This window comes from Chlamydotis macqueenii, chromosome 5 (assembly GCF_036417535.1).
Source record: "Chlamydotis macqueenii isolate bChlMac1 chromosome 5, bChlMac1.mat, whole genome shotgun sequence".
Lineage (NCBI taxonomy): Eukaryota > Metazoa > Chordata > Aves > Otidiformes > Otididae > Chlamydotis > Chlamydotis macqueenii.
Genome location: NC_141560.1, coordinates 45,079,998 through 45,104,818, shown reverse-complemented (window position 1 = coordinate 45,104,818; position 24,821 = coordinate 45,079,998). Strand labels below are relative to the sequence as shown.

Below are 24,821 nucleotides of genomic sequence, written 5' to 3'. Positions count from 1 at the left end.
GCGTGCACTCGTGGTGGGCAGCCGGGTGACATTGGTGGCGGGCAGCAGGCAGGTGCTGAGTGCTATGTGGCAGAGTCCCAGGCGTGTGGCGGGGCTGGCAGGACCCGACCAGGGCGTCTTGAATTTCCTGCATGCGCCTTGTAAAACCTTAAGGGCACTCCAGTGTCTTTTCCCTCTCCCAGCACAGCAGAAGAGCAGGAGCACTGCGGTGGCCTAGCCTGCTGTATGCCTACCAAGTGTTTCCTCACTCCAACCTTTTTGTCTCTCCACAGATGACAGTAGGAGGTCATTTAGGCAGTAAGTTCACGTCTCTGCTTTCTATAAAAGCATCTGCATGATGCAAAACTTGACTTTTCCAGACCCAGACATAGCTTCCCTTTATTGAGTTGTATGCGCTTGATGGCCATCGAGGATGCCATCTGGGCCAGCAGCAAGGAAAGGATAAGTTGATTACCCAGAAGCTGAGCCCTGTAAGTAGGGATCCAGGGACCTATAGAAGAGTTGCGTAGCATGGGTCCTGTCAATGAGCAAAGTTTTGCTGGCAGCTGCATGTTCCCTTGAAACGAAGTGAGCACTAGATAAACAAGAGGAGGTCTCTAGCTTGCCAACATTTCTTTTGAATCAGTCTTTGTGTATCACAGTAAATCCAGAAGTCTGGAAGAGTGATTGTGTTGGGACAGTTCTGAAAATGGCAGTGGATGGCCCAGAAAATGATAGGCTGGGTAACATGACACCAGTCCTGGGTAAATATAAAGTAATTTGTGCTTGAGACTTGATGTTATGGAAAGTGTCTTGTACTTCTCAAACAGGTCTGATTTTGTTCTTTGAGAAGCTTACCATTGGTTTAAAGAAAGATCTGCAGATGTGATGTACTTAGGTATATAAGGCAGTTAACTCAGTGCATGATAACCCAATTAATATCTAATGCCAAAGAGTATCAATAAAATACGAGTGGCTTAGGAAGTGAAACTAGTGATTGATAGAGAGTCAGCATCCAATAAATAAACTGAAGCGGCAGTATAAACAGTAAGGAGGATGAAGGATACTTGTAAGTTGAAGGACAGTATTAGCGCACTAATAAATCAACCACTTGTAGATTAACTTTAAGATGAATGTAGAAAATGGTTTTTCGGCATAAAAAGATCAAGGCTCTGGCATTGCTGCCTTAGATGAGGGGAGCAAATAATTCGGCTATTTTAAGCTAGAGCTTGATCATTTTACAGAAGAGTCTCTGCAACATGATATGTGGAGACTGCATTTTCAAAGAAGTAGACTCTATGACCCTTCTGTTCAAATGAAGGGAAGAGAGAAGCCAGTTCTGCCGGACACTTACTCAATGATGCAGAAGAAAGCAAGACTCATTACTGGTGAAATGTGTAGATGAAACAAGTTTGGTGAATTGTAGCTATTGATAGGGGTGGGACAGAGGAGTGCACTTTGGTAAGTGGACCCTTTGAAACAAAATCATTTTCATGCAGACAAGTGGAGAGTTATGAACCTGGAAAGGCATGTCCTGAACGTGATCTGCAAAGGGGAGGCTGTGTCCCGAGCAGCGCTGTGTGAGAACGTGGGGGTCAGAATGGGCAGGCAGCTCCGGGGAGCTTTCTGTGCCAGGTCCTAGCTGGAAAAGATGACTGTGATTTTGGACACACAAACGGGGAGGTAATGAATCAGGGTGATGAGGTACTTTTATGTCTGTAACCCTTATATTTACTTCAGACTCAGTCTTATATCAGCAGGGCTTTCTGGTGCCAGCATCTTAAAATAACGTAGAGAAAATTGGAGGAATTACACTGAATGAGGAAAATTGTTGGAAAGCTGAGAAGATACAGCATGGGTACATTTCCAGGGCTCTCCTACAGATGTGTTTTTGTTCAATGCATATCACTATTGCTATCCAAACACCTTTTAGCAGTGCCTTAAGGAACAAGGCTTACATCTGCCACTTGGTTATACTCTGTTGTTGGGGAGAAAAATGTTGGTGGAGTAGCATCGTGGTTTAGTACTGGGGCTTTGTGCCTGTTTGTTTTAACTTTATAAATGTAGGTATATATTTATGTTGAAGAAGCCAAAGGCAAAAGTGCAACTGGCAGTCCTGACCAAAGATGGTGAGGTTTGTTACAGCCATTAACCTGGGAAGCAATTCTTTCCATTTGCTCAAAGCAGGGTCCCAGCATGCTGAGTATTTCATCCTTTCTCACCAGGTTGCAGGGCCCTTTGAAAGAACTGCTGAGTGGTGCCCAGAACTTGGGAGATTCACGTATAGCTTGTCTGTGGTGGGGATTAATGATTGAAATGAACTTCTGATGAAGTGTTGGCTTCTCTTCCCCTTGCTAGACTCGGATGGAGATTTTGTCCTGTTTGTAGGCTAAAGGTAAGGGCATGTGACGTACAGGGGATAAGCCAGGTTGACCTAATTCTCCTTTGTACCCTATGAATCTGTGAGATCAACGCAGAGAGCCAAATACAGCAAAAATTAAAAGTTTCCAGTTTAAGGGAATTATTTTTCATGTATTTTAAAAGTGCAAGTCACTTACGTATTCTGTCAGCTGCAGTAAGTAGCTGCCTTGGCTCCGTGGCATGCTGCACTGTTTCTGAGGCTTTTAGGCTGCATGGGAGCTTTATGTTGTCAGCATCCCGCTGTGCTGAGTCCTCACTCAACACTTACCATAGGGGAGCTGCAGCAAATAACACCCAGTTTGCAGAGGCCCACGCTGATCTGTAACACTTGCTTCCTGCTCTGAGATCAGCAAAGGGGAAATGCTCCCAGCTGACCGTAATACAGAATTTTGTGTCAAATCCTGTAAAGTCAGCAGCATTTTCCACCTTCACTAGAAGCTGCCATAAGACAAAACTAAGACTATTTCAGGCATTATTTCAGAGGTTCTTTTCCTTCTTCCCTCTGTGAAACACATCTATCCTGAAGTACATCCTGGCAGGTTTTGATGACATGTTTTGCCAATGAACCATATAAGAGTGACAGTGTGAACACATCTCCCATCCACTTGAACTGTCAGGAGGAGTTCCAGGTTGGCAAATGGGAATTTCCCTGTCCCCAGCCTGTCTGCAGTCAGGATGACACCCGGAACTCGGAGTCGTGGCATCCCGATGCTGTTTGTTGTGTCAGTTGCTGGTCTTGAGCAAGTCATTGAAACCACTGGGAGTTCGCAGCCCTCCCTGCTGTAAAATGGGTTTAAGTCTTGTGGTTTTGAAGCTTGCTGTCCAAGCTTCTTCAGAAAGCTGCAGCAAAAGTGGTGGTGCTTCCAGGTATCTTTCTTGTACTTCTGACCTTCTTCAGTGTTTTGAGAATTTGAAACTCAAAGAAAATGTTTCATACTTCTCTTCTGGTGAGCTACTGACTGTAGTGGAGAAATTGGCAATGATTTAAACGAGTCCTAGTGGCAGCCCATGCTGCTCAAGTCCTGTGTTGTCCATGCCCTATAATTTTCACTACTTAAGTTTGACTTTGTGACCGCCCCAGCTTGTCTCTGCTCCACAGGCTGCATCCAGCCCTGCTCTGCAGCTCTTGGCTTTGCTTCAAACTGGGAGGCAGGTTGTTGAGTCTTGCCCTGCCACCAGCCTTCACCATGCAGGGACGCTGCTCTGCTACACTGTGGGGTGGAGGACAGCTTCACCCACAGGAACGTCATACTTCAAGGGGGAAAGTTAAGCCAGAGCTGTGGCAACTGTCAAGGTGAAAGCAGTTTTCCCGGTGGAGCATGGGGTTAATGTCTGTCTGTGGACAGTGGTCCTCCTCTGAGCAAACTGGTTCTCCCTCTTATTTTGTGGGATCTCTCAGTGTTTGCATTGGCTATGAGTGTGAACTGCAGAGCCAGCTGGTACTTCATAAAGTGACCCGAAATGGTTAGCATGACTGAGGACCTTCGTAAGTCAATTCACCTTGGGTAAAACAGTCAGCCTGGGTCTTTCTGAGCTCCCCCCCAAACAGCCACAAGCCTTGAATGCTGTGCTTTATTCCCCCTTCTCAGCTCATCAGTAGCTGACTGTTCTGGATTACTATTTCTGGTAATAACATGCAACTGTAAGAAAAGCATATGAATTCAAGTCCATCTTTCACCATGGGCCTGCACTTTAAAATGAAAATGTGGTACAGGCTATGCAAGATCTTTCTTAAAAGAAGAGGGGATGACCTCCAGAAGGCTGGCAGTGAGAAACTGAGTGAAGGAGCTGTGTGCTGAGGAGGGGATGGATTCCTATACAGCTCTTTCGCATGCAAGAATGTCCCAATCTGGGAAACGTGCCAGTAAAATGTAAAATTAAAGCTCTGTTTTGGAGGCTGATCCACAAAGATAAGAGTCTCTGGCTGTTAACTAATAACTACAAGAGGGGCAGTGATAAAGGCAGCATACTTGAAGACAGGAATTCACAGGTTCGTTCATGCTTAACCGCATTTGGGCATTTTTTCCCGCATTAGAGATAAACAGCTCAGTTGGGGCAATCCCAGGCACAAAGACAGGCTGGGCAGAGAATGGATCGAGAGCAGCCCTGAGGAGAAGGACTTGGGAATGCTGGTGGATGAGAAGCTCAACATGAGCTAGCAGTGTGGGCTTGCAGCCCAGAAAGCCAACTGCATCCTGGGCTCCATCAAAAGAAGGGTGGCCAACAGGTCGAGGGAGGTGATTCTCCCCCTCTACTCTGCTCTGGTGAGACCCCACCTGGAGTACTGTGTCCAGCTCTGGAGCCCCAAACATAAGGACATGGACCTGTTGGAGTGAGTCCAGAGGAGGGCCATGAAGATGATCAGAGGGCTAGAGCACCTCTCCTGTGAGGACAGGCTGAGAGAGTTGGGGCTGTTCAGCCTGGAGAAGAGGAGGCTCCAGGGAGACCTGATAGCGGCCTTCCAGTACCTTAAGGGGGCTTATAGGAAAGATGGGGACAAACCCTTCAGCAGGGTCTGTTGCAACAGGACAAGAGGTAATGGTTTTAAAATAGAAGGAAGCAGATTCAGACTTGATATAAGGAGGAAATTTTTTACAATGAGAGTGGTGGAACACTGGACCAGGTTGCCCAGAGAGGTGGTTGATGCCCCTCCCCATCCCTGAAAGTGTTCAAGGCCAGGTTGGACAGGGCTGCAAGCAACCTGATCTGGTTGGAGATGTCCCTGTTCCGTGCAGGGGGGTTGGACTAGGTGATCTTTAAAGGTCCTTTCCAACCCAGACCATTCTATGATTCTACGTTCTTGTGTTTTCTACTTCCCTGATGGTGAGCAACGTGACAAAGCCACTGGAGATCTTAATATGTGTCATGCAGAAACATGAGAGGTCCTTGCCTACTTGTAAGGAAAACAGGAGAGTTTATGTGGCACAGCGTGTGAACCCGGGGATGCCTCTTGCGATTTGTAGCAGTCACAGCTGATGTCCTGGGCCTGCCAAGGGGCACTGTGCCCCATACCCCAACTGCCTTTCCTGTCCAAAGGATGTGTTGTTTGCAAACGGCACCTGGATCTTTACAGCATCCTTCTCACCTAGGGGTTGTCCTCTAAGATGCTGCTAGGACTTTGCAGTAGGCTGTGTGCATGCTGACATTGGGAGGACTGACTGTCCTGATGGCCACAGGGACGCACGCATGGGAGGCTGAGTACCCTTTGGAAATGCCTTCAGCTGTCACCAAGGAGCCTGCTCTGCTTATGCTTGCACGTTGCTTTTCTGCATTACCTGAAATCTTCAGACGGATTTCATATTTAGGTGTTAGAACCAACACAACTCTAAAAATTACCTTTAAAAAAAGGGCAAGAAAGAGAAACTAGTGGGCAGTAAAATTAAGAAAAATTAAAGCAACTTTAAGTACATCAGAAGCTAAAAGAGTTCTAAAAGCAGTCATCTGCTGATGCCTGGAACTGGAGAAATGTGAATGTTTCTTTGCTGTAGCTCATGGGAAAACTAGATGATGCTACCAGTTACAGCAGCAGCGTAATGCTCTCTGTTGTAGCGATACTTTGGGAAATTACCAAACAGCTACTACAGCAGTACACTTGTAAGTTTGCTGTTCTGACTGACTTTTATCCAGGGATTTCAAAAGGGCTGGCTGAGCAGTGCTCTCCAGGCCACAAATGCTAATGTAAAAAAATATATAGAATCATAGAATAGTTTGGGTTGGAAGGTATTTGTAATGAGTTAGACTGAAAAAGAATGTTGTGTATTGGTCAGAAACAAGTAATCTAATACCAAGTGTAATCTGGGCAAACTAGGATATCAGGTTACCTGCTGTCTGATGTTGATTTCTGGTAAAATAGTGTAATAATCGATAGGGGTTTGATTGTTCTTGATTAAAGAAGCATTAGTTGTAATAATCTGTACAGATTTTTTGAAAATAGATTTTTTTTTTTTTTCTATTGTGATGTAATTTTCTGATGTTGCTATAACTTTGCGTGATAGAGGTAAAAGTGTTGGTGTGTCTCACATCTTGAATGCACTTGAATGCCACAGGTCACTGGGATAAGCAGCTAGAATGATTCAACGTGCCATACTCTGAATAAATGAAAACTTGACTAAATGAAAGGTCATGGTGTGACAGTGTAAGGAGGGCCATTTCTGGTAGTGTCAGCTGGATTTTTTTTTTTTTTTTTTTTTTTTAACTTGATTCTAGTCAACACGTTTGTTGGTGTCCTGGAAGAAAGCAAAAAGTTAATTTTGATGATGTTTGTGGGCAACAAAGTCTTGTCGAGTGGGAAGTAAGGAGAAGGGGCAAGTTATTAGTGATGGAGTTGTGGTCGCATGTATGCTACGTGAGACAAGAAGGGCTTGTGTGAATGTCTTAAAAGCGGGCACCTAGTCACAGAGCAGGTAGGAGAGCTGGTGGGGTGTGTGGTGGTCTGGGAGCTGTTGCAGGAGCAAGGACTCTTACGGCAGCACAGCAGTTCGCCGAACACAGAATCGCAGCTGGGCACGGTGTCCAGGAAGTGGATGTATGCGGTCCTTGGATGCAAACATGGAAATCCTGAGCAGGGGCAGGGAGGGCGTTATCTCTGTGCAAGGTGCTGCTCCCATCAGCGCAGGAGTGCTGCGCCCGGTGCTGCGCAGGAATGTTGCTGATAAGTTAGAGGGAATTCAAGGAGGACCATGAGAGGGGAGGGCTGAAAAATGTGCCGTACAATAAAATGAGGAGCTCCATGTGTAAAATGAACACTGGATTTTTTTTTTTTTCCCCCTTGTTGGAGATATGGTGTAGTTTAAACAGGAGTTCGCTGAAGGAAATGCTGTGGCTGACCTGCGCAGAAGGTCAGACTGTGCTGTCGCGGGGTCTCTGTTGCTTGGTGATGCAGGAGTCTCCGTGAGGCAAGAGTGGGAAAGGAAAAGCCATTGTCTCTTCAGAGACGAGTGTCTGCCTCTCTTCCTACTGAAGCCTTGGGCGTTTTGGGCACTTAAACTCCAGGTGCCCTGTCTGGTAGGCTTCCCAAACGGTTGGGTTTTCTGACCAAAAGCATCTGCCCCACTCTGTGTCCTCTCCTGCACCACTGCAGGCCCCACAGCTAGCCAGCTCTGGGGCAGCATCTGTCTCTCCTTGGTTTTTTTAATATTTTTCCACTCCCTCAGCTGCTGCTTTTTTCCTCATGAGCTGCTCTACTGCAGACTTTTGAGGAAAGATGTTTCCTTCTCCTCTGGGAAGGGCAGGTAGGCCCTGCCTGCAGCACCAGCTGGTGCATGGGAACAGGACTGGAGAGCTTCCCTCTCCCACTGGAGAATGCAGACCAGGGGCTCAGTCTGCCAAAATAGAGGCCCATCCATGCCCCTTGTATCAATTTCCTTCGACTGGCTGTGGTAATTCTGAAAGAAAATGTATCTTGTTTTGGCCATCTTGAAAAGGTTTAAAAGTGTGTGTGTTTGCACGTCTCTAGTTGTGCTTAGGTTGAGGCTCTGCTTTCAGAGCACTATATGCATATTAACTAGTGCTTCCTTGATACAGGCTCGATAAAGGTCTTTCAGGGTGTGCATTGGCATGGGAAAAGTTGGGCTGGAAAAATTAATCATTTGTCCCCTGGCATAAAGAGGAGCCACCAAGGCTGGAAATAGTGTTCCTTCTGACTGTAAATGGGGCACAAACGCAGACCAGATTTCTGTGGTGCTCAGTCCCATACAAGCACGTGTGGAATAAGAAAAATCATGTTTTCAGGGGTTTGTAGGCTCAAAATGTGAATTTTGGGATGCCCAGAGGTAAGCTGCAGTGAGGACATGCTTTTCCCCCAGCTCCCCTGACAGATGGGGTCTGATCGGCTGCTGAGGCCCCTCCATTGGGCGCTGCAAGTGTGCAGCATAATGGAGCGTGCTGTCGGGCAGCGGACGTGGAAAGGGGGTTATAGGAGCAGCTGGGAAGTCTGTCCAGTCTGGTGTGGTGCCTGAGAGTAGCCAGTTTGTGTGCCATGAAGGAAGTCTTAAGACCAATTCCAAATTATTATCACGTGCCTTATCAATAGTTTCTCTTCAGCACCATGACAGTGAGGGGGAAGTGTTATTGTTTTGGAGCTTGCTGTCTTTAGACATCAGTAAGTTGTTCCTGGCTCTTGCATTGACCTGAGAGAGAAGCGTTTTCACTACAGCAGCCTGTGTACCAGAAGGGTGCTGGTAGCTCAGCTCTGGTCATCGCAAGGGACAGAAAGATCGAGAGCATGACTTGTGCAATTTTGATGGAGTCCTGCAGGGCACTGTAGGCACTTACCTGTTTGTCAGAGGTGTCCAGAGCACACAGACATCTCCATCTGCAGGGATGCAGTGTACCACAGTCTGTTCCCAAATGGAGACTGGCATATGTTACATCTGTAGACAGATCCTGGTTCACGCCACCACTGCATTCCTCTTGTCATTCTGTCCCCAAAGACCTGCTCTGAGGTAGTAGTGTTCCATAACACATCCCACTCATCAGTCTTAAATTCGGTGTGCAACATTTTTCATGGGTGCTGTGGAGCATTCTTCAGATTCCCCATGCCTCAGGTTGCTCCATGGTGTCTCACGCTCTTCACCTGACCTGTGACTGAACTACTCTTTCCTGCCTGGCATGGGAAGGGGTTTCCACCTGTGTGCCAGGAAGGAGCCTACTCTTCTGGCTGCATCCTGGCCTGGAGTAGGAAGGCTGTGGTTCCTGGGGGAGGAAGGTTGTGGTTCCTGGTTTCTCATTTTTCTTTTCCCTTCCTTCATTCTGTTTCAGAACATGAGTGAAAACTTGAAGGACTGTTTAATCCAGACCCAGGCTTCCTTAGGGGAGATGGTGACGATAAAAACAGAGGCCTGCTCTCCACACCGGGACCAGGAGTATGGACAGCCTTGGTACGCGTCTGAGCTTTGATCTGATGTACTTTCCCTCCTTCTCTCCATCTCCTGCAAACAGCTTAAAGTTGGTTTTGAGGGATATACTTAAACCTCTCAAAGCTATTAAAATTCTCCCTTGCGAGGTCTGCCTTGAGGTTTATGACAGGTGTGGTCATCTACTCATGTGCTAGGCATGTGTCTGCTATGTGTGCTAGTTCACATCAGGCTTTGCAGTGCTGGCATGTGTTGAGAGTCATGCCGTACCTTGGAGCAGCATGTTTCCTGGGCTGTAGCAGAGCCGCATCGCCTCTCTCCTAGTGGGAGTCGCCTCTGCCTCTCTCTTGCTTGGTGCAGGACGTGCCATGTGTGTACCATGCATGGAGGTGCTCTAGTTGAAGCCACTCCATGCTGTAGGCTTCAACATGAAGCCATCTCAGATACTAGCTTTTGGCAGGTTGGATGGGAAATTGAATCACTTCGGTACTGTAGATGTAGGCACTGAGAGAGTTGTTCAGACCCTGTTGCTTCTGCTCCTTTCTGTGCACAGTCCCAATGTCTTGGTAGGTCAACATCATCTCTGTTGTTCCCTCCCCAGCTCTGGAAGGCCTGACCCGCAGTCCATGGAGATGGAGCCCAAGAAACTGAAAGGGAAACGAGATTTGATCATGACCAAGAGCTTTCAGCAAGTTGATTTCTGGTGTAAGTGTCTTATGAGTGAGGGAAAAGCAACACGGCCACATGTATAGACTTCGATCTTTCCTAGTTAGCACCCCGCTGGTTTGGGGTGGGAAGCAGGGAAGAAAAAAGCCAGGGACAAATTTATGTGTTCTCCTGAAAAGACCAACACTTTTGATAGGGAATCTGTTGTGCAAAAGCAGCTTGTCTGTCATGGGGCTCTACAGCAGTAGGGAGGCAGGTGGAAAGCATGCTGGAAACATGCGAATGCATGTCGGAAAACCCCAAGAGTCAAAGGCTTGAATGCAGAAACTGTGAAGGGAGCATTGTGTGGACGACAACTCTTTCCCTTCCCTCATATTCTGGGAAAGAAAACTGGTGCCAATTATGTTGGCATGCCTACAAAATATTAAATTGTCCTGAGTCCTTTTCTGACTGCAGGGCAAGTGCCTGGGGATGCTATCTCTCTACCAAGAACAGAATGAAGGCTGTATGACGAGGGTATTTGTTTTCAGGGGTATTTGTTTTAGTTCCCCTCTGGTGTGTGGAGAATCAAACCTTTTGGCTAGAGGACATCTCTGCTAACAGGTCATGCGCAAGGAGCTCCCAACCTCTGTCTGCAAACAGGTGATGGGACCTTTTCCTGTGCATGTAGCTGTTGGTTGTGACTCTGTGTAGGGCAGCAGGGCTCACACAAGCACAGCTGCTGGTTGGGCAGGTGTGGGTTGGGGCAGACCCCTCATTGAGAGACGTCTGGTGAAACAAGTGAGCAGCTGGTGAAGCATCTGCATGCATGGAGGTTTTGGGGAAGGAGTGAAGATGGGGAGCTGAGGCGTGCTATCCTGAGTGCTGTGCGTCCTATAAGCTGCATGAACCTGTACAGGTATCACATATGCCCAACCTAACCCCTGCTCCCCTCGCACCTGCAGTCTGCGAGTCCTGCCAGGAGTACTTTGTGGATGAGTGTCCGAACCACGGCCCCCCAGTATTCGTGTCTGACACCCCAGTACCTGTTGGCATCCCTGACCGGGCAGCGCTGACCATCCCGCCTGGAATGGAGGTGGTGAAAGAGCCCAACGGGGAGAACGACGTGCGCTGTATGAACGAGGTGATCCCCAAAGGTCACATCTTCGGGCCGTACGAGGGGCAGATCTCTAGCCAGGACAAGTCCGCAGGATTCTTCTCATGGCTGGTAAGTGTCATGTCTCCCCAGTGAAGTGATACCCCAGCTGTGCAGCTCAGAGATGGAGGTCTTGCAGACCTTAGCCCCTTTCCTGAGGGTGTGCTGACCCACATGGGCAGTAGGCAAACATTGACTTGCCATAATTATTAGTAGCTTAGGGTACGGATATGTGAAAGGAGACTAGGTGCCATGACCCCCAGGTTCAGTTCACAGGTGTAGGAAGCAGAGATTGCTTCTCCTCTCCCCCTTGCCGTGTTCTTCCATCCCCGCTCAACCTCGAGGGCTCCTCAAGTTCCTTTCTCTACTCTGGTCATCATTTTGAGGCAGAGGAAGGATTGTATCTAGAGATTGCATAACTCTGTCATGGGCCTGCAGCACTCTCTCCCAGCTCACTTGAGCAGAGCAGATGGCCCAAGAGGCCAGGAAAGAAATCTAGTCTATCAGGAACTGATCTACATGCAGACTCCAGTACCAAAACCTGTATTTTTTTTACCCTAGTACTACAAGCCTCAGTTAGCCTATGAGATAGAGATGTCACTAGATTGATGGTTATTAATTATTGTGAGAAATGAGATATGGGGCTTGAGTTATAGGTGGGGAAAAAATTGAGAGCTGCTGATATGAAATGCTACTCGCGCTTTTCTGTCTGTAAAATAAATGCTTGTCTCAGCCCTGTTCTGAAAGGGAAGTTAATCTTTTGTATCTCAGGACTGTTTACAGTTTTGTTAGCTGCATCCGTAGTTCTGTGTTACAGATAGTTGTACATAGGAAAATGCTCCCTGGTCAGTTCAGAGTAGCCTCACACACATCAGGACAGCAGCCTGTAGTACTAGGAGAGCTGAGATTCATGGCATAGGGTTTCATGTCCTGACTTAAGGCTGGAACTGAAGCAATGATTTGAGAGACATAGACCATCTCCTGTCTGGACCAGCTAGCTGACATGCTGCATCTGTTCTCTTGTTCCGCAGATCGTTGATAAGAACAACCGCTACAAATCCATTGATGGGACGGATGAAACCAAAGCAAACTGGATGAGGTGAGTCCAGTTCTCTTTTGCCTTCCCTTTTGGGGCTCTGCCTTCCAGAGAGAAGCCATCAAACATTCCTTGTTTTTTTGTGTGACAGAAAAACAAACCAAAATGCCACAACCTCTTCTGTAAAGGGTGTGCTTGTACTCTTTCAGTATTTATTGTGATGAGAATCCTTTGGAGTCAGATTCAATGACAGGACTTGTGTATGGAGGATGGCTATTTCCTGGAATGAGGACCAATAATAAAGATGATCCTATTTATCCACTGTTAGAAGCTCCGATAGGTCTCACTCCATTATTATTATTTTTTTAACTTTATGTTCAGATACTTGCAAAATGCTTTGCATTATCCCCAAGGTAACATTTGATTCATTTGAGGTTTTTGTCCTTTGCCATTGATAGACATTGAAAGAGGTGCTTTTTTTTTTTTTTTCTTTTTGAGCTTCACTTGAAACAGTTGTCTATGGTGGCTCATGTGGTAGTAGAATCGCAGGAATCATGTGAGTGCTTGTGCTCCCTCTGCCGGCCCTGGGACTCGACAAAGCAGAACCTAAAGACCAGTCAGTACTGAACAAGAAGTGGGGCTGGCTCTGGTTTGTTGACTGCAGCGATAAGGGAACATGCTTAACCATGATGCAGTGCTTCAAGTATTGGCATATATCTGCAAAATGTAGGTCACTCTTGCAGCCTCCTGAGGTGGAGGCAAAGCACTGAAGTGCCTCGTGCGTATGGTGAGTTACCAGAATGGGGCATTGCTGCATACTGAGGATCGTCCCACATTTGGACCAATCCTGCTTTCAGGGGTGAATTTTGGAAGTGGTTGTTGTCAAGAAGGCATTTCATGCAAGGGTAAAGCAGTGTGGGAATTAACCAGTTTGTTGGCCTGGATGTCTGGGATTTTCAGTTGTCACTCTCTAAGGGAAGAGAGAGCATGAAGTACAGGTAGATGCAAGACTGACCTAGCTGGTCAGATCTGGTTGCACCACTTCTGCTCCATTTGAGTCTCCGCATGGACAGCATCTGTTCTGACACTTATGAACATAAAGTTCAGCAAAGGATCTCATTTTTCTGTGAGAATTCCAGCTGTTACACTTGTTTGCTACTGGATGAGAGAAAATGCTAGGCCTGGGCTGAGGCTGGAGTTGTCAATCCAAAAAAAAGCAGTGGTATAGAGGACAGATAGGTAGGAGGACATGTATCTTGAGTAGGGGAACATGTATCTTGAAGTAAAGAATGCAAAGTTAAAAAATCAGAGTGAGATTTTTCTGCTTAGATCTGGATCTTTATGTGATTTGGATGACAGTGAAACTATGGGAAGACACAGTCTTGAAAAGCAAAAATCCTGTGATGAACTCTTCTTCCTAGTGCCACGACCATAAGCTTAATGTCTGGATTTAAATGGACACTACTCATGGTCCCAGCACCAAAGAACAGAATGCTCTTGCTTAAACTTGTATTTGCTGTGGTTAAGTCTTGAGACGAGTGTGATCTGGGCCGTTCTCTACAGCCTTGAAAGGCAAGGAGGTTACGATTTTGTGGAAAGCGGATGTTTGTAACTCTTCTGGGGAAAGGTGTATTAAAGGACCTGTGTAGGCTATACCAGTCTTACTGATCTTTCTGGTTTTACTCTTGAAAATTTCTTCTAATATCAATATTAAGTAGAGTCTGCCTGACAGTTGAAGTGGAGATAGCAGTCCTCAAAAAACCTTGGTTTTGTTTGTTAGCAGCTTTCAAATAGAGGTGCACTTGATACCCTGCGTTAGGACATTACATCATGGAGATTGCCCACAAAAACTGTACTTCCAGGACGCTGTAGACAGCGATCTTTTTGTTTTTCAGATGGTGCTCTTTGCCATCACTCACAGATGGAGTGCTTTGCAAAGCAGATCTACTCACCCTCTGGGTAGGTGGGTATGCCATGGGGCGGGCAGCTTGGGCTGACTCCCCTCTCTTCCTGTAGATCTGGCTATTGTTTTTGTTGTTTGACTACCACATCTGAGTCCATTTTCGTGTTCCCACTGAGGACAATGTGTATGTTGCAGCACTTGCTGGTTTAATTACAAGTGACTGTTTACCCAGGGCAGTGGATGACAGGGAGGAAGGAGTACAAAGCGTGGCAGATGGCATGGCAATAGGAACATCCTCTTGCCCTTTCCCTCTTCAGTCAGTCAGTTGAGACAAAGTCCTACTGCTGGGAGCGTGTTCTAAGCTGGCTGCTGGCACAAGAATAATGCACCCTTCATCTCTGTCCGGAGTAAGGCACTGTTGTTTCCAGTACTTATGAAACTCCATGGCTTTGACGTGCAGGGATGTGTGCAAACCTCATCCTCTGTATTTATTTTTCTGGGGGCTTGGGATACTGATTACCACAGATTGCAGCAAACCTCAAGTGACATTGGTGCTTTCTTGGACGCAAACTGTAAACTGCTGCTGATGGGAGTTCTTAGGGCTTCTGAAGAGTTGCACAGAACCAGCCATTGTTCCTGGTTACTTCTGAGGAAATTCTGTTATTCAGTTGTTGAGGACCTTAGGAGAAAAAAAAAAAAAGCATCTGACCAAAAAATGAAAGTAGTTCAGAAAGTACAGGGAGCACCCCTCTGTGTATGTATCATTTGGCCCAGACTGAGATGCAGGATAGGAAGTATCAACAAACTGGTAGTGCCTCGTGTGGGGTTTCCAAGCTAGTTGGGCCATTTGTAGTCTGTGTCCTTTCTTACATGCGAGTGTCTGAGTTCTCAGGCTTTTGGCACAGTCCAAATTCATCCTTTTTTTCAGCCCACATGAAAAGGCTGGTGCAAGACCTCACTTCTTTCTCCTTTGTCTTTCCCTCTGCCCCCTTTCCCCTCCAAACATGGTAACAAAGAGGTCGTGGGGAGGAAGACTGTTCTGTAAGTCTTCTGTATCTCCTTATAATAGAGATGTCTGCGATTCAATCTTCAGGTAGTAATAGAGCTTGGAAGGGAGCTCTGGTCAGGCACTCCATCAGCCTGCTCAAAGCAGGACTAACTTAGATTAGTAGATCTTTTAAGTACTAAGCTGCTATTTCAACTTTACAGGACCTTTTAAAAAGAAATTATTTTTTTTTAAAGTCAGAGCTGCTGTGTCTGCCCACGTGTTCAGGGGGAGTAACAGCCACCAGCCTATGCACAAGTCTTTTTGTTGAGCTTCATAAACTGATCTCTGTTATCTTACAGCAAGTGGAGCAAATGTTCTTACCCATTACAGACTGAAATTTATGCAGAGCGAAGTACTGTAGGACTATGATCTCTGTAAAAAAAAACTACTTTAGAGCCCTGGGAAAAGTTACATGCTTGTTTCTTAGAGGCCAAGAAAAGTGAAGTTCGGTGACACTTTGTGAGGTTATTATGAAGTGCCCACTGTTCATGTAGTTTATGACATCACGTGTTTTTAAAGAAATGGCTGTACTGTCTTGCAGTTTCAGATTGACCTGCGCTGAGGTGTGAATTCACAGCCTCACAGCCGGGGCTCCTCTGGAGCTTGATAAAACCCACACAGCATCCCCAGAGAGGTACTTCCAAATATCTGTGACTGCTCCTAGAGGAAATGCATGAGAAGGAAAAGATCTCTCTGACAGTAATACTGTCTGCATTTTTATAAGGAGGAGGTTAATGTGCCTGCTGGGAACCTAACATTAATTGAATTAGTGATTAAAACTGGCCAGAACTCATTACTCTTTGCATAGTGAGTTTGCTATTGGAATGCTTAAGTTATCTTAAATAGCTTTAAGATAACTTAAAATAAAATATCGTAAAATAAATAACTTAACTTAATTTGCTGGAGCAAATGAGCGGAAACCCTAAAATCTGAATATCCAGGTCTGCCACAGGTTGTCCTAAGTGCACTTGATGGTTTCTGTCTGAGAAGAGCAAAAAGTGCTCTAATTCCCAATTAGTGCAGCTTTGCTAGTGACAGCAGGCATGGGTACAACAGAGAAGAGTGGGCAAGGTTTCCTGACCCTGCCAGCGGCTCTGAGCAGCTCCTGAGAGACTTCTGTTCTGCAAGCTCACCCCTACCCAGGGGCACTTTGCAAAATACCGTTACTCCTTTTCGCCAGAGCAGCTTATCAGTTGAGGTTTGTCTCCACCACATGGAGGCACTGATGATACTGTGCAGTCATGGGTACCTGAGGAGACTATCCGTAGAATCATAGAATGGTTAGAGTTGGAAGGGACCTTCAAGGGTCATCTAGTCCAACCCCCTTGAAGCGCAGTTTTGCTGAATGTGATAAAAATCAAACTTTAAATGTTTCCTTTCTCAGTGTTCCATGTAGCTTTTTCCCGCCTTTCAGTATTCAGCTGGGAGAACTCCTTTTTCCTTTTAAGTCTGTTTGTTTGGGATTTTTTTTTTTTAATTCCCTGAGGTCAGTGCAGCAAGTGCTTTGCTGGCTCTCCATCATTTCATTACCATCTTCCCTAAACGCTCCTTCTATCCCTCCATAAATGAAGCTCCACCAAAATAGTGTCTTGAGGATGCATTTATGTTTGTCCCAGTGAAATGCATCCATGCACTTAGCTCCCGGCTCTCCTTGTACGTGGCCTGGATTTGAGCAGCATTTCCTACTGGTTCTCCAGCTTTAACCAAGGTTAACAGCTTCTGACACCTCCATGGAGGGCAGCAGTGTCAGTGAGATTCATTAAACAGCAGCCTAACAGCAGTAAAGAAACTAGAACGACATCTGACAAAGGTCACTCTGCCTTTCTGTAGGTTTTTCTTAGTCTGCAGCACACAGGCACCTTTCACATGAGTGCATCCCAAACCACCTCTCATCTGCTGGGCCACAGCAGTGCTGAAAGGCACCCACCTCTGAGGAGGTGGCAGCAGGGCCATCACAAATGTGGGGCAAATGGGGAAAAATGCTGAGGCCTTTGCTTATACCAGCTTTTCAGAAAGTGTTTTGAGGTGGCTAAAGTGTGCCTGTGAGAGATAGAGCATTCAGCCAAGATTTTAGGATTAAATGTGATTTTTTTTTTTTTGAAAGAGGAGGGTCTGATCTATCCCAGCCTGAGTTTTTTTTCCCCTAACATTACAAAGATACTGATAATATGTCCCAAATTAAATGAAACTAATGATGCTATCTACTAGTCATAGTAGATGCTATCTACTAGTAATAGCATCTTTGGTTTCATTTAATTTGGGACCATAAGCAGAAAAAAACCTAACACATAGGGAAGCCATAAGGTTTTCCCTCCCATGGTGTCACTTCAGAGTTAACAACTGTTAGGTGTCGTAACCATTAAGATGTCTTATTTCTTCTATGTTACATCTTAATATAATTTTAAAATATTAATTTTTTAGGCTTGTAGTGACAGCTTTTTTGGGCAATTTTTATTAACACTGAAGTTGTCTACCTCAAACACGTGTTGTGTTCTCCACCATAACTCCATGCTGATGTAGATTTCTATCTGAGAACTTCCTTTTAAAATATTAAGAACTGTATGATGTGAGCACCAAAAAGGTTGACCTCTTTCAAAAAAACTTCCTGACATCGCTGCTTTTAATGTTTGAAGATATTACAAAAGACTGCTTTTACATGTGTTGCACTAGAAAAAAACATTTTGGCTTTTTACTTCACTCTGCCATAATTCAAATCAAGGCATACACTAAGTTTTCCCAGCAGTTCTGCCCCTCTGCGGCCTCTGATCTCTTCCATGCTGTTCCATATGCTTATACAGAGATGTCCATTGCCCAGGCTGCAGATTATTCCCCTGTCCACAATCCCACCTTGTTTATGTGCAAAACTGCATGTTCACACAGTCTGTTGTCTTTTTCTCTATAGAGAATAGATCTGCCCCCCCCCCCCCCCCCTTAAAAAGCCATAGTTAGGACTAATGTTTTGTTTATTTTTAAAATTTCCTTTGATTGTGGCTGGAAAAATGAATACCCCCAACCCCTTTGGACAAAACTACTTGTTCTTGGAATGGCCGCCTCTTCTTCTCACTGGGCTGAGGCTATGAGTTGTTCATTTGAAGAACCAGAAACTGGGCGCAAGCTCCTGTCAGTGACAGTGACAGCGAAGCCGAGCCAGGAAAAGCGAGTGGGTGGCCTCATTCCTTTTGAGAACAATGGGAAAAGGCAAGCATTTCTGGGTGAAACAAGAGCTTGCTGTGAATCAAAACAAACACTTGATGTGCAGCACCCCTGGTGCTGAAGAAAAGACTTTTCCTTAGGAAAAGCACGTTGTAGAAATTGCCCATGAGTCTAGTCGAAAATTCAGTTTGATGGAGCCTTTGCATGACATCCTGCAAGTTTGAACAGGAAGGGTGCTGTAAAAGTTTCTGTTGCATATTGTGCGAGGCAGAACAATAAAATACGTTTCAGGCCTCTAGATTTCCTTAAGAACCCATTTTCGAGCAATGTCACCTTAGAAGCTAATTCATCAATGTGATTGTGAGTTCTCACGCTTTTTTCTGTGCACAAACTGTGGCAAGTGTTGTGAGGCTGTACTGAAATTCTCATACATAAGTCAGGGCATCAGACGAAGTGTGAATTTTCATTTTAACTGTAAAGTTGACAAGGCTCCTTCACACTAGTGTTGCTTGGTGTTTTTTTTCTTAAGCTTGAAAATTGCCTCTTAAAAACAAAACGGCTGCCTTTTCCTGGTGCGATTGAGGAAAACTGAGAGGTTGTTGCGGGTGGGGGGAGCTGGATCCCACCGAACTCCTCTGCCCCAGTGCCGCGCTGGCCAAGTGGTTGGATGCAGGGGGATACTTTGCGCTGATTTCCTTTTACCCAATTGTGCTTTGTGGGATGTTCAACCCAAGGAACATGGCTGAACGAAAGAGGAAGCCCAAGTTTTCCAAAGAAGAACTGGACATTCTGGTCACGGAGGTGACCCGAAATGAAGCCATGCTGTTTGGGAGGGAGACAATGCGTCTATCCCATGCTGACAGGGACAAGATCTGGGAAGGCATAGCCAGGCAGATCACATCAGTCAGCCAGGTTCCCAGGTCTGTAAAAGACATTAAACACAGATGGGACGACATGAAGAGAAGGACCAAGGACAAACTGGCATTCATGCAGAGGTCCCTCTCCAGCCCCGGCAGCACGGGGCGGCCCTCGGCCATCGTCCTGACCGCCCACGAGAGAGCCATCGAGTCGACACTGCATTCGTCACGCCAGATGCACGGCTTCCGGAGAGCGGATCTGGACGTGGTTGACAGCCCATCAACAAGCTGTAAGTATTATTGCCTTAACACCTCTTTGTCTTATGCTTGCATACCTCAGTTTGACACCGGAAGAGCATTTTGTGTTTTGTGAGATGCTGGGTTGCCTGTCCAGCCAGGTCCTACTGCTGTGTTTGGTTTCAAGACAGCCTGCTCTGGTGATCATGGGGTGTTGAGATGGATTGAGGGAAAGCTGTTTCCGACTTAAGATCATCTTCTTTATCTATTTATCTAGTCCTTTTCCATACTGTCTTCTAAGGGTAGACATTGTTCAGATTCCACTTTCTTAATGGGTCATAAGTCTGAACTAATCCTACAAGTGAGGGAACATTTGTGGTTGAAGACCAACTACCTCCAGTCTATGAAAAAGTATTTGTAAAGGATTAGGAGTTCTTCATCTTGCATGCACCCCAATAACCCAGCAATACTGTCAAGCTGATAACCATGTGCCAGTCACTAATGGATCACTGCATGGTAACCATCTTCCAAGGGGGCTCAGCGATCACTGATGTTTATACTTTGAGGCCAGGCCAGTAATGGTTTCTCACTAGTAGTCTGAAGGCTCAGCACGAGTGCTGTGAAGATGTTAAAGATTACTCCCTTCTTCACTGTTTTTTAAGAAACTACTGGCCCTGCTTTACAAATTAATCTTCTTACACCACAACTCTCAAACACCTTCCAGTGCTTTTTGCAGGTTCTTTTCCCAGTTGCGAACATACTGTTTTCTTGTGTGGAGGTGCAACTTCTTGGTCTCTGAGCTTTTAGGGATACAAAGGAGAGAAAGAGGGGATAACTTCTTGGGAAGTGAGCCAACTAACAATTTGTGGGTGGCACTGTCTTACCACATTAGGTCTTATCCCATATCTGAAGTAATGCTCTTAGTGGGAAAGCAAGGAAAAAAAATCTTCAAGAACTGACAAAGTGGGACTTGGTCATTCTTTGCATCTGTCTTGGAAGCCAGTTACGCTGTTTCAGAGGTAAAATGAATACAGTTTATGTAAGGAGATGGTGGGCATTTGCAACAAATGAAGTATTGTTTCTTCTTACACTTGATGTGCCTGTACCCGTGAACTGGCACGTCACTAGACATTTGTCAGACTAATGAGAACTTTCCTATGGTGTTTTGCTTTGGTTTTGCATCGAGTATACTTGCCCAATTAATACAGGGTCCTGTTGCTGCTATGCCTGACTGCCTGGTTATCTTAGTGGTGCCAAGCCATATAGTGGCCTTGCAGTACAGACTTTGTGAGCAACAAATACTACCTCTGTGCTTTCCTCAGTACAGACAATGTAAGAAATAACAGTGGAGCAGGGTTTTGACATGAGGAACCGAATGCGTCAGGGTGTTTGAGACTGGAAACTGAGACAGGGGTTGGAGTCCGAACACTCTGAAATGTTGGACTGTTCTAGCTGGTTATGGTTTTGGGGAAGAGGACTCATTGCTAAGGTCTGAAATAGATTTATCTTCTAGTAGTAAACAATTTTGTGTACAGGATACTATGGCAGCTTGGATTCCTCCTCGTGTGACTCGGTTTGCCTGCTCTTCAGGTCTCTTATTGCTAAGCTTGTCACTCAGCTCCTAATGTTGCAGCGCATGCATGTTGAGTTATGCATCGGGACCTACAGGCTTGTCTCAATTGGCAGACTGAGGGGAGAGGAAAACCCTTTTTCCATGTGCTTTGAGATACCATGAAACAAAAGTCAGAGTTATGATGGATTTCATATTAATAATTGATTCTTCCCCTTCTGTTCAAGCTGACGAAGATGGAGAGATGCCAGGCACTTCTCGGCAACACTGCTTCTCATCGCTGCAGAGGGCTGGAGCAGGAGTCAACAAGCTCTCCAGGCCCTCCTTCCTCCTCACTTCTTCCTCATCAGAGCACTCAGAAGCTACCAGCCAAAGGCAGGAACTGCACCATCCATCCTCACGCACCACTTCGTCCTGCAGACCCCCGCGCCCCTGCACAAGGAGCCCGCCCCTCTCCAGCTTCGATCGCCAGCTTCTCCATTCACACACACAGCAAACAGACCTGTTCAGGCAGTTCTGCCAGGAGCTGGTGGCTATTCACAGAGACATGGCAGACAGCATGCATGTCATCGGTCAGAGGATGGCTGACCTCACCAGCCAGGTGGGCCAGATGTGCCAGACCCTATCAGAAATCCGTGATGGGGTCCAGGCTTTCCATAGGATACAGGATCCTAGTGTCATGCAGAGGTCTCTTCTGCAAGCAGCTTGCTCAAAACAGCCCCCTGAGCCCAGTGCAGAACCTAACCAAACCCCCCCAAAACAGACTCCTCCTGCACGAACTACCAGGTCACGAAAGAGAAAACATCATTTTTAGCCTGCTTCCTATAAAGTAGAGAAGGGTGCCCCTTCCTGAGCTGCTGCATGCTTACATGGCCTCTCCATGTGTATCAGTACTCCGTGGGGAAGGTCAACAGCTGCCCCAACCCATCCATCCCCCTCCTAGCTAACAGAGCAGTATGAATCGTGGCAGCTGAATACTAAGGCTGGCCCTCTGCAATGGCAAAGAGGAATCTCAAATCTTACAGAGCTTGGGATGTAGGACAACTTCCTGTTCATAGAGAGTAGGAGTTTTCACTGGCTTTCCCATGCATTGAACACTCTATAAGCTAAGATATGCAATAGGAATCATTACCTTGATCTCTTCTTGTGCCTGTGAAATGTTATTTACTGAGACAGTGTACTACAGAGCTCCCTTTGGAATCAACCCACAAATTTACCCTACTACTGCCTTCCCATCATCTTCCTGCAAATTAGTATATGCACTGAGCAGGGATGCATCCTTATGGCTCTAAAGACTCTTATTGCTCATTATTTTTATCTTGCATTCAGCAATAATGGGCAATCCAGGGCTTACTGTGACCTACGCACAGGTTTTGAGGAGACGGGTGTAAAAGCGGAGCTTGTTTAGAGAAGGGAAGAAGGCACGATGCTGAGGGGAGGAGGGCAGGTCTGAGCACTGTGTGGTTTTTAGACTGCTGAGAAGGGCTGCTATGGCACGTGCCTGGATCCTGCAGTACCACATGCACTTTTATCAAAGAGTTTAATCTTTGTCTGCTCCAGTCTGAAACCCCTACCTACCCGCCACAATTGCAGTTAAAATACAATTGTTTCATAATATGACATTTAAAGAGAATTGTATCATATTATTTTCTCACATGTTATAATCTTCAATTTTGAACCACCTCACCCTCTTCAAAGTGTGAGAGACTGCACAGAAACAAGGGAGGATATAGACCCTGCTTCTGACCTTGGGGAGAGTTTGGTTTTGTATCGCTGTAATTCTGTCAACTTCAGTACAGTTACTTTGCACTTACTCAGTGTTACTTAGAGTGGGATCTGTACGGTGTTCTCCTATCGTGAAGAGTTTACAACCTGAATTCACAGCCGTATAAGTTAAAATCTTAGACATGTTGGTTTTGTCCTGCTTTCTTTCCCCATACAGATGCAAGAAAGAACTGTGTTACAACATTTGAATTGCTTTAGCACTGCAGCAGGTTTCCATGTACAACCCTGATTCTGAAACTATGTCACCTCAGGTGGTGATAACGTGTGGCAGCTTTTTTACATATCTATCTTCTGCTTGATTTGCACATCTGCACCTACCATGCTGCCTCCATCTCTGGAAAAATCTGGACCATTATCATGTCATGCTTCAGCAGTGAAAAGGGCCAGGGTGTTACTCATGCATAGTTAGCACGCCACTGCTCTCCAGGCTGTCCTGTTGTGTGTGGAGGTGGGTTGCAGGAAACTTCAAGTTAATGTGAGTGCCCATCGTCATGGCATCTCTGGGCTACAGACTTGTCTGAAAAGTTGTATAAACTTGGGCAGGAATTGAACACAGGCAGCCAAGTATAGAGGAAGGATGGCTTGTTTTATGTGATCTTGAAGGATCTTCTTTAATCTCTCTGGCCTGTCCTTTGAAAGTATAATACACTAGCTTCACTTCTGGAAAGCTCACTGTATGTCTGCTGCGTCAGGCCTTCCTCACGTGCTTTTCCTTTTTTTCTTTTTAATTGCTCTGTAATTTGATTCAAGTAATTTATTTTTAGTGGTGCAGTAAAAAGCCCTTGCTCAAGGAAGTAGAGATCTGGCAAGGAGAGAAAACTCCTTTCTTCTGAGGAATGACCCATGCTGGTTTCAAGGAGAGGACGTTCCTCATAGTGTTGGTGCCAGACCAGGGCGGTACTTGCTCACCTTTCTCTGAGGATTTAATTTTATTTCTGTTGTAACATTTCTATTCTGCAAAAGTCAGTCTCCCTTTAGGTGAAGGGAAGATTGGGAAATCTGATAGAAGGGGATCTAATTTATGAATCACAGAGAACTGTAAAAATGGTGATATGTTTTAAAGGCATTCTGAGTCAATACAGTGCTGCTGCTATATATTAGAAGTTGTATTTAATATTTTTATAATATTTGGTCCCTGATGATGTTGTCCCATGGATGTACTGATAAGATTAGCTCTTCTGATGTTGTCCAGGGGGATCCCTTCCAGGAACCCTCAGGTCTGCAGAGGAGGAGACTCCTGCAGGTGCTAGGCACTGGAGCGAGTTGGCATCGTCACTGCCATCAGTTTGCCCACACAGACGTGTTCAGAGAGAGAACCCTCTTGTCCTGGCGCAGGATGTGCAGCCTTCAGTGCAAACACTCAAAGGGTGGGCTCTGGTCAGGAGAAAGGACCTTGTACTATAAACTGCCTGATGTCTCCCCGGGTTTCCTCTGTGGACTATTACAGATTGGCCCAGATCTGGGGACGTATCTCCTGCCCTGTGTAGACCCCTCGGTGGAATGGCTTTTCTGTACTGGCTCGCAAAGGATACTTCCTCCTGCACCCATCATGTTAACTGGCTGTTGAAGTAAGTGCCTGTGTCAAAGCAGACTGCTGCGCTGAACCCCGGTACCTCCATGTCTTGTACATGCTGAAAAAAAATCTCTCTTTGAAAGTATTTTTAAGTATACAATAAATATATAACACTTTTAACACAGCTGTTGTTGAGTCATTTGTTTCTCTCGTAGAATTTTTGCCTAAACTGGTAAAAAGCCCATTGCAGATGCTGGGTCTCCTGGAGGGCACTCGGCATTGGAGAGCTGTGGCAGGGTTTGCTGGTATGGCACCCCATGCTGTCTACCTGGGCTGGTGGCAGCTCTCTTGCACAGGATCTCCTGCCCTGGCTCTGCACCTGACATTGATTTGGAAAAGGCCAGTGGCCTTTTCCCTGCGGTACTCTGTCCTGGCAGGGCGTCAGCAGAGCACCCTTGGGGCCAGCGGGAGGGTGAGCAGCGGAGAGGGTAGTGGGTGGGGGGGGAGCACAGGGCAAATCCTGGTGAGGTGGTACAGAAGCCTGAGCCTCCCTCCAGCTGCGGAGCTCTCCTTCCTCCTCGCTGTCTCTCCTGGCTGCTCCGTTCCCCTCCTGAGGAGGAATGGTTCCAGCTGCCAGAAAATACCTTGATGTTTTTCTGGGCAT

The 24,821-nt window shown here is 46.1% G+C and overlaps 2 protein-coding genes across 5 annotated transcripts in view; both read left to right on the top strand.

The window, feature by feature from the left end:
• The window catches only part of LOC104481082 (zinc finger protein 862), a 46,078-nt gene that overhangs the window by 8,763 nt on the left and 12,494 nt on the right, over positions 1-24,821 (top strand). For all 4 annotated transcript variants that reach the window (XM_086748589.1, XM_086748588.1, XM_086748590.1 and 1 more), the window contains exons 2-5: positions 9,160-9,278; positions 9,856-9,959; positions 10,865-11,127; positions 12,087-12,154. In XM_086748589.1, coding sequence (XP_086604715.1) covers positions 9,163-9,278; positions 9,856-9,959; positions 10,865-11,127; positions 12,087-12,154 — 551 coding nt within the window. In that variant the 5' untranslated portion in view covers positions 9,160-9,162. The remainder of the gene's footprint in view (positions 1-9,159; positions 9,279-9,855; positions 9,960-10,864; positions 11,128-12,086; positions 12,155-24,821) is intronic.
• On the top strand, positions 18,745-24,341 carry LOC147600563 (uncharacterized). Its single transcript, XM_086748591.1, has 2 exons — positions 18,745-19,342; positions 21,087-24,341. Exons 1-2 carry the CDS (start codon positions 18,916-18,918, stop codon positions 21,671-21,673), a joined length of 1,014 nt encoding a protein of 337 aa, XP_086604717.1. The 5' UTR covers positions 18,745-18,915; the 3' UTR covers positions 21,674-24,341.